The 9106-nt window shown below is 41.8% G+C and overlaps 1 protein-coding gene across 3 annotated transcripts; it reads left to right on the forward strand.

Annotated features, from left to right (window-relative positions):
• Positions 1-1974: 1974 nt before the first annotated feature.
• On the forward strand, positions 1975-8190 carry LOC311359541 (transcription cofactor vestigial-like protein 4). Of its 3 annotated transcripts, none has more exons than XM_084479584.1 (6): positions 1975-2263; positions 2677-2842; positions 3887-4052; positions 4985-5204; positions 5506-5620; positions 5711-8190. In XM_084479584.1, the coding sequence occupies exons 2-6, from the start codon at positions 2761-2763 to the stop codon at positions 5908-5910; spliced, it is 783 nt and encodes a 260-aa protein (XP_084335710.1). In that variant the 5' UTR covers positions 1975-2263; positions 2677-2760; the 3' UTR covers positions 5911-8190. The 3 variants fall into 3 exon arrangements, with proteins under 3 accessions (XP_084335710.1, XP_084335711.1, XP_084335712.1); XM_084479585.1 differs by lacking the exon at positions 1975-2263 and adding an exon at positions 2498-2599; XM_084479586.1 differs by lacking the exons at positions 1975-2263; positions 2677-2842 and adding an exon at positions 3304-3577.
• Positions 8191-9106: the final 916 nt, after the last annotated feature.

Here is a 9106-nt window from a genome sequence, read left to right on the forward strand (position 1 = left end):
CGATGAACGTCTTTCCACACACGTCTACACTTCTTTCCAAACACTATTTGGATTGAAGTATCAGCAGTCAAGTATAAAGTATTGTGAAATGGAATTGCATTACATTTCCTAGGGATATTTACGACACTATAATTGACACCTACTAACTCATGTAGACTTGAGTGAGCCAAATTGTATATTTCATTGTTTACTCATACTTCTGCATTCATTTGGATTTGCTGGTCACTGTTAGGGGAGATCCTTTTGATTCTAAATGTAATTATTGGAAATTTGCACCGGAAAAGGACAGCTGTGATGTGGGAAGATTCCAAAAATACATACTGATCACACCATTCTGCTTATCACACTGTGTTCTATTGAGATAGAGGATAGAGGATAAGATCTAGTCTATATAACCCTTGGAAAATTTGATATTTTTAAACATGGGTAATGGTGCAAAGACATGGGTGACTGATCAATCTGGAGCAATCTGTTCAGGATACCTTGATGGGGCAAAAATCTTGGTGGCTGATTATTCTGTTCCTCATTTTAGAAGTCTTTATTTTGCACTTCAACACATCTATTTCCCCTGTATTTTTAGTTTAGATAACTATGATTAAAAGGACATTGTAATCCCCATGGCATGGCATCCCATGGCATGTAATTATCTCCCTACACTGCCTGCAATGGATAGACAACTGAAAGGAAGCTGTAGTGAAACTGCAAACAAAATAGCAAGTAGGGCCAGAAAAGGTATTCTAGCAAGTCAACTGTCAGCAATTGGTCTGGCACAGCTGCTGAATCTATTGAGTCATAGATGAGCCATTTAGGGCTCATCTATTTGTTTACATAATTTCAATTAAATTTTAATCATTAACAAGATATTTATTTCTATGTAACTGGATTTCCTACTTCAAATCTATTCCAAGATTCCCTGCGACAGTGCTCAATCAAGACCTTCTGAATAACTAAAGCCCTTCATTGATTCATAGAAGAATTTGCTTTCTGAAGCTTAATGAGGAGACTTATTTAAATGTGCAGTTCTACAGGCAACTATATCAAATTATGTGTGTCGGTTATTTGTGTGATACTACATATGCTCACTTGTAATTGAACAGACTAGCTTTACGTAAAGATACATACATTCTCAATATCGCAGACAATTTGAGCCACTGATGCCAGCTAGTGGTGGATCCCTGTACCTGGTTACCATCACTTACCACCAATAATAAACGAATACAATCAAATAAAACATGTCTGTGAATAACTTTCATCCTAAACATAGGTTTCATTTTGAGAAAGACAAAACCGCCAGGGTCTTTGGATTGCACAGGCACGGTTGATGAAAGACATAAGACATTTAAAGCAGAGTTTTGAAGTGTAAGTAGGCCTACATGATAAACGCTTACCTGAATTTCAGCAAATGTCAGCAAACGGCTGAAATGTTTTACTTTAAAATGTTAACATTATAGCTTCATGACGTAAATATATAAACACATAGGCCTACTATATAATTCCTTAATGGTTATAATGAACTCCAAATCGAACTATGTGTATTGAATTTTAAAGTGAATTCGCTTATAGTAGGCTATATGTGGTTATACCATAAGAACACTTGTCTGGCAGTTTTTGCCGATATCTCCTTCAGTTTTGATCTACCTCGGATTTGATTTCACCAGGAACTGTCGTCAGGCTTGCATCTAAACGCCACTCCTTTAGTCCCGCCTCGTTCCCCGGCAGTCTACGAAACGTACGGAGCGGAACGCTCCAAATGAGCGATATGTGACAGAGAGGGCGGGACTTTCAGATCGACGTGTTTAGCGGGAGGGCATGCGCGAGATGGCGAGAGAGAGGGCGGGACCTTAGATATAGGCATATCCGTGTGTGGTATGTCCGTGGCATATTTCAGATGCTTTGTGAAATCCTTAATCACATCACTCGATATATATTTTACTTTTCGTGTTGTTACTCTCATCGCGCTCTCATTGTTGTCACTCTATATGGATTGTTATTGGAATAGACAGCTCATAGGTATATGGGACCGGAACTGGCATTGCGGTACACCGGGACAACGGTACACTTCAGGATCCTCTCTCAGCCTTCCTTTTGTCTGAAAACTTGTAGCCAAATTTTACGGCTGTTTCGTCAATAGAGAGCTACCATACGAACATGCTAACGGCTAGCTAGCCGATCAAGTGAATACGTCAACAGCACATACAACAAGAGAAGTTGTCGTTTTTTTCTGGGTATACGACACAACATCCAGCTTCAGGGCGGACAAATTGTAAGTTGTCATCAAAGTCGCGTCTCGGTTTGCATGCTTGCGTATTCAGCCACAGACTTCTATCCTGAAAAAGTTGACCACTCAACTGCGCTAAGCGCTTAGCTAGCGTCAACATTGCTGTCTTTTAGGTGGCTCGCACGAATCATATATTCTTAAAGACTCGCTATCGCTGGTGCTCAGTTGACATGGATGTCAAATATTATGTCGACGACGCTAGAGAAATATCGGCAATTTATATGAGCACTTCTAACCGTATGGAATAAAGTTAACTTAAACCACCTAGCATACACCATCACCAGGCTAGCGTTGTTTAGCTTGTCGTCTCACTTTCTCACGGTTAGTACACTCGCAAAGTAAGCATTGTGTCGGTATTTTAACATTTCTATTGAAGTCAAAATATCATGTCTCTCCAGATCTCTTTCTCTCTACACGGACGACTTCCCGCTGGCCTTTTGAGGTAACATCGATGCTAGCAGCTAGCCGCACCGTGTAGCTCAATGCGGGTCACTAGCATGGACCTGTTGGACCCCCAGTTCCTGGATAAGATGAACAACAACATTGGAAGGCTGCATTATGAAGGTAATGTTTCTTATGATTAATTAAGTCTTTGCCCTATATCAGACACGTGGCTCGTGTTCTCTTTTATATTTAACGTGCATTGCTTATAGAGGAAAACACAACTACTGCTATATCGCATATTTATACGTCTTGGCCTCACATATGGTTTTGTACTGTACAGGCACTATGGTGCAGAAACTACAAAAAGTTGTTATTGAAGTCAGTATCGAATAAGATGAATGGTACTGCAAACATTCTTCTTTAATACCTTTGCACTATTTATATGAGCAAATATGCATCTCCATTAATGCGGGTGAATTTATACACTGTGTGTAACTGCAGTACAAATTCTGTATGTTTATATTTGTATTTACCTTGCGACATGCATCAAATGTTACTCACAAAGGGAAGTCTGAAACACACCAACAACATCTGAAATTATATACATTTACTTTCCACTATTTAACAGTTGATCCATTGGTCAATTTGTTCAGTTATCTTTTTTCCTGCGTTTCTTCTAGCAGTGATCAATCATACATATTCAAATACTTCGGAGCCTTGGCCTATTATATTAATCCACCAGAGTTAAAGTCGAAGCCATGTAAATGTGGAAGTGTTTAAAAAATGTTGTGTCTTTCTGGACAGGATACTGAACAGAGACGGGGAAGTGGGTTTAAGCATAGAGGGAATGAGGTGTAACATAGGACCACAGGTCGGAATCTAACATGGGTTGCTACAAGGCACATGGCCTTCATGGTAAGCACACTAGTGGGTGGAGCCACTGAGCTGCAAGACCCTCATATTTCTCAGATTGCAATAGAGTATACCAGACCCCAACTTGCTGTTCTAGAAATCTGAGTAGAAAGTGACTTGGTGATGTGCTGCTGAAATAGGCTGATGGGGGTACAGGAACAACCCTATAAAGTGATTTTGGGCTATTTCCCTGGAGCATAGCGATCCTCTTTGACTCCCTGAAAAGCTGCATCAATTGATTTGTTGTCGGTAATAGCTGAGAATGGAAAGAGAACTCCACTGTAGCTTGTGAACGGTGCCCTACTCCTACAGGTGACGCCAGGATACCCTCGCTGCCTAGCACCATGCCCCACATGAGAACAGGCCCTCCGCCCATCTGTCCGAGCAAAAGGAAGTACGGGGAGGAGAAGATGGATGACCACATCGAGTGTGATACGGACCATGCCAACAAAATGAGCAGACTCTTTGCAACACAACTGTAAGTGCATGTACACAAAGGCCTTTTTGGTGTTAACCAATGGGGGAGACTGCTACACTGGGTACCCCCAGCCCGTTCTGCTGGCAATTTGAATTCGCCCTGCAGAAGAGTCTGGAGAAGAGCAATAGATTTCTTTCGGCTTCTGATATGTTTTTGCGGGAGCCAATCACCAAGCTGGCTTTTCCCCCTGCTGCTCTATTGGCTGGTTTAACACAATGACGACAGGGAAGCAACGGCAAGCAGCCAATTGCGTACAGAGTCAGTTGAACTAGGCCCACTTATCATGCCTCTTGTGCTGAAGAAAATGACAGCAGCCTCCCCAGACCAACGTGGAATCTACGACTGAGCTTGGTCTGGCAATAGCCAGGCTAGGAGACTGCTGCTGACTGTACCTTTTTGTATATTGGCATAATGGCATATTCATATACAGGAAGTTTAAGTTAATCTCAACATATTTATACTTTTACATTCTGTCACATTTTTTATTCAGTATTAAATGTCATTTATTTTAACCATGAAACAAATGTCTTTGCATGTTTGTAAAGGTTTAGACTGAGAGCTACACACTATTATTTAGACTGACCACAGACTCCACCAAATGGAATCATTAACGACGAAAGTTATGACCGTACAAAAAGAGGAAACCCCACCAAGGATTCTCTTTTACCCTCTGCTTACTGGAATTGGTAGGCGTACTTTACATGCACTCTGTGATGTGGGATTTAAACTGTGGTGGTCCAGCCACATCACAAGTAAAGGGTGTTCCTTGAGCGGTTCATGCGTCAACCCAGCCTGCTTTCATTAAGCAGCGGCGCGCGCATTCAGACGCCTGACATCAAAGTGGTCCGATTAAAGCGTCTCTATGAATAGACCGATGGGTGGTCTTGTGTGTTGGGTCACAGGGGGGCTAATCTGCCACTCTCTTAATCAAGAGCCCAGCATTCTGGCGGAGACAATCGCAACGAACACTGGAGCCTCAATCACAGCCCCGCCGAGTGCATCACGTCCTCCTCCAACGGGCTGTACCACCGGTATGGCTCCGCCCCCGACTACGCCATGGACCAGCCCCTCGCTCTGACCAAAAGCAGCCCCCCCTCGGGGATGGGCGGGGGCGAGAGGTCTGGGTTTGCCGGTCCAGCGGAGCGCCAACAGGTATGTTTGTTTTGAAGCTACAAGCTGGTTTGCACTTGTTTTCATCACACAGTAGTTTAGAGATATTGTCAATAAGTCTGTGTCTAGGTCTAATATTTGAACACACGGTAGTACTAACCTCGGTAGATAAGATGGGGTAACGCAACTCCTCCATGAGCTGAGTTGCAAAACGTACCAGAGTCAAACCAGAGACTTTGAATTTACTTTAATTGAATTTGGTCACCTCTAGGTCTGCTTTGTTGTGTGCGCTGGTGTTGTGATGGAACCCGTCACATCTGACCGGGACGATTCTATGTTGCAGAACCGCCCGTCCGTCATCACCTGCGCCCCGGCCAGCAGCCGCAACTGCAACATGTCTCAGTGCCACATGAACGGCTGCCCCCCCAACGCAGCAGCCGACCAGAGGAAGGCCAACGGTACACATTCAACCAATGTCCAGTCTTTATTTTTTTGTTGTTTTCACATTCTTTGAATGTTTTGACCGAGATCCCTCTTCCTCCCTCCAGTCAACACGGTCTGTGACCCCGTGATCGAGGAGCACTTCCGCCGCAGCCTGGGCAAGAACTACAAGGAGCCCGAGCCCGTCCCCCGGCCGGTGTCCATCACGGACTCGGTGGACGACCACTTCGCCAAAGCCCTGGGGGAGACCTGGCTGCAGATCAAGGCCAAGGGAGGGGGCCCGCAGAGCCCCGAGTCCGACTCGTGAGGCGGCAGGGGAGGCGGTCCCGGGGGAGAGGGGCCTCTCTGAATCACAGTGGCTCCCTCGCGGGGGTGCCGCCGTGCCCGTCTGGCACGAGCTCCCCCCCCCCCAGAGGGCTGTGAGTATTGTAAGAGAAGTGTTAGAATGGATCTGGTGCCTGGAGAGGTGGGTCATGTGTGGACCTTGAGGGTCTGAACAAAACAAAATGGTCTTCACACGTGGTCAGAAGAGGTGTACGTGTCCTAAAGTTTAGACCCTCCATGATTGATTGTCTCACGTTGGGGGTGGAGGGGGGGGCTGTACAATCAGATAACATTTTTGCTTCACCGTAAGAGATTGACAGAAATATCGCCCCTTCGCAGCCTGTCTGAACACGTTCTGTATTAACTGCTCTTCACCTGCCTTGTGAACCAAAGAAATCCCCCTCCTCCCTCCCTCCAAACATACACACAAGCCATAGGTTTGGCTCATCTGTGCATAGCTCAAACTTTCTCTCACCCTATGTTTGTAGAGCCCTTCTTTTCATCCTGCTTTGGTTTATTTTGTTTTTTAATTATTATTTGTTTGTTTATATATATATATATATATATATATATATAGTAAAAGGACAGCTAGATCTGGTTTGACAGAGTAGGTAGCGATGAGGTTATGTTTTCTTTGTTAGTGTTTGAAACCTGGAGAAAGAAATCGAAGATCAGTTTCTCTTCCTGGACTTTCTATTCTCTCTTAATCCATGTAATCATTACTTATTGTAAACTGGACTAATCCACTGTTAAGAAAGATACAATTTAATTTAGTTTTGAATCTATATACTCACTATGGTTGATTAACTTGGTAATCTAGTATGGATAGTAGGCTCTTCCTCCTAAATATAAAGCATGTGTCAAATAGCTGGGTTCTATTACAAACTATTCTGTTCTATTTACCCTCAGAACTTTATTTTTATCAGTTTTATTTGAACAGTTTTAGGATTACTCACTGCTGGGACAGTTGTACGCAATATATGTTTTTGTATCCGTTTTCTCTTCGTTAGTATATAAATATATATAAATATAGATATATACTTTAGCATCCACCAGAATAATCACAGCCTCTGGCCAGGTTGTCTGCATGCAGTGTAAGGGGCTTGATTGCTTTTTTACTCTGTGATACAGGATGCTGGAGCTTCATACATGACTGAAGACAGCTACTAGTAAAATTCTCTTGAGTTTTCTGGTTTCAAAAAAATCAACAAAAACAATAGTTTTTAACGACTATTTATTCAGAACGTAACTTTTACTCCTGGTAGTCCAACTTCAGGATATGACGATCAATCACTTTTAAAACGACCCACCCCAAACATTCCTTCTATTTTTTTTGTTATTCGTGAAGAGATTTCAAAGCACAAGCAGCGCTCTAGTCCCGAGATGTTAGTGATGCGATTGGACGTTCACATTCCACCATTAATGCTTACCATTGGCCGGCACCTTGGAAGAGTTTAAAGCATAAGTGCTATTGTTACAAGTCGGTTTAAGGAGGCCCGTGATGGTGAGCGTTGGAGAGCCAGGTGATGGTGTGATCTGTTAAAACGTCTATCAGCAATACCAGTCTGAAGAACACAAGTCTTCATTGTTAAATTTCTTTTGATAACCCTTCAGAGATTATTTTTTATTTACTTTGCAAAATGTATGTGTCAACACTGATAAGAAAAAAAAATTGTATTGTAAGTTTGTTTTTTTATTCTAGTTTGTAAAGAAAAAATGCTATATACTCTCTTTTCTCTTTGGTTTTCCAATGACTATCATTATGCCGCGCATAATGAAAACTACTTTTTTCATTAAGAACAACATACTGGTATGTAGCATCGATATTCATTGTCCTCCAACAAGAAATTTTCTTCTTAAAAGTTGATCTTTTTCCATAACGGTCTCCTAGTCTATTTTGGTGCCAGACATTTTGCGAAAAATGTTTTCTTTGTAAAGAAAAATAATAAAAGGTGGTTGAAGAAAACCCTCCGTACTAACAGAGTTAGTTCTGAGGTAGACTGGTGTCAAAGGTTGAACTTAAGGGAACGTCCTCAGATCCACTTGTTTGATACAAGCTGGGTTTCTTTGAGATGCCGTTGGGGTAATATTTAATTTCTATATTTAGACTGCTTGTGCCTCAGAGACAAGTTTCACAAACTAACTGCCCCATGTGTTTTTCACTTGGGATTATTCTTATTTTGTAACTTTTTGGCCTTATTTCTCCGGAAGAAAATGTCACAGTTTTGTACTCTGATTTCTTCTTAATAAATATGTAAATGCTCATGTTGTGAATTCTTTCCTGTTTCAAAAATATTTATTTATTGTCAATATTTACTTGTTTGGACCCTTTTTATTTTTAATCCAAACCAAAATGTGGATATTATAATCATAAAACTGTCGGGCAATCATCGTCCCACAACGTTGATGGGAGGAAGGGAACTTAACCTTTTAATACTTCAAAGATGTATTCAGTGCTAGTCTGCCAATTACACCCCAATGGTTGTGGCAAAGAAAGGTTTAGGGCTTTCATTTAGCCTTTCCAAATTCAAGTCAGCTTATGTAATGCTGCCTAAATCTTCCATGATGTTGACAAGCCAAAGCTACCTTTTAAAGGTCAGTGGAATTTCACGGTCTCCTGTGAGTTAGCCTGATTCCTAATTTCTTAATGGAAAAAAAAAACCTGTTTCCCTAACTCTAATTGTGAAGCAGATGTTATGCTCTTGCTTCTTCTCAATAAATGTCAAGTCAAAATAGTTGTTGATGGCATGGTCCAGATTTGGCTACTGGCCTTTGTAACTTTCAACTGTGACTTTTGAACATAAGGTATCAATCATTATTTCCAGTGGTACATTTTAACCCTTCCTTAATTAGATCTGGACATTTAACCCATCATCTATAACTAGACACCGTGCTGCCTCCTTGTGACTCTGGCTGATAACCAGTTCAGGTTTCATAACAGTCATGTCACTTTCCTTCGTTCCAGCAGGTGGCACAATTGCTTCACTCTTCGTGCGGGGAAAAAGTCTGGTCTATGTGGAACTAAAGAGTCGACCAGGTTACGGAGGATTTTATTTCGATTACTATTATTAATGCATTTATTCAATTAAATGTTAAAAATAGTCTATAGGTGAATGGAAATGCATGCTGTATGTAATCGACTGCTACTCAAAGCCCTATTATACAACCCAACCATGGTT

Source organism: Micromesistius poutassou (assembly GCF_964030765.1).
Source record: "Micromesistius poutassou genome assembly, chromosome: 15".
Classification (NCBI taxonomy): Eukaryota; Metazoa; Chordata; class Actinopteri; order Gadiformes; family Gadidae; genus Micromesistius; species Micromesistius poutassou.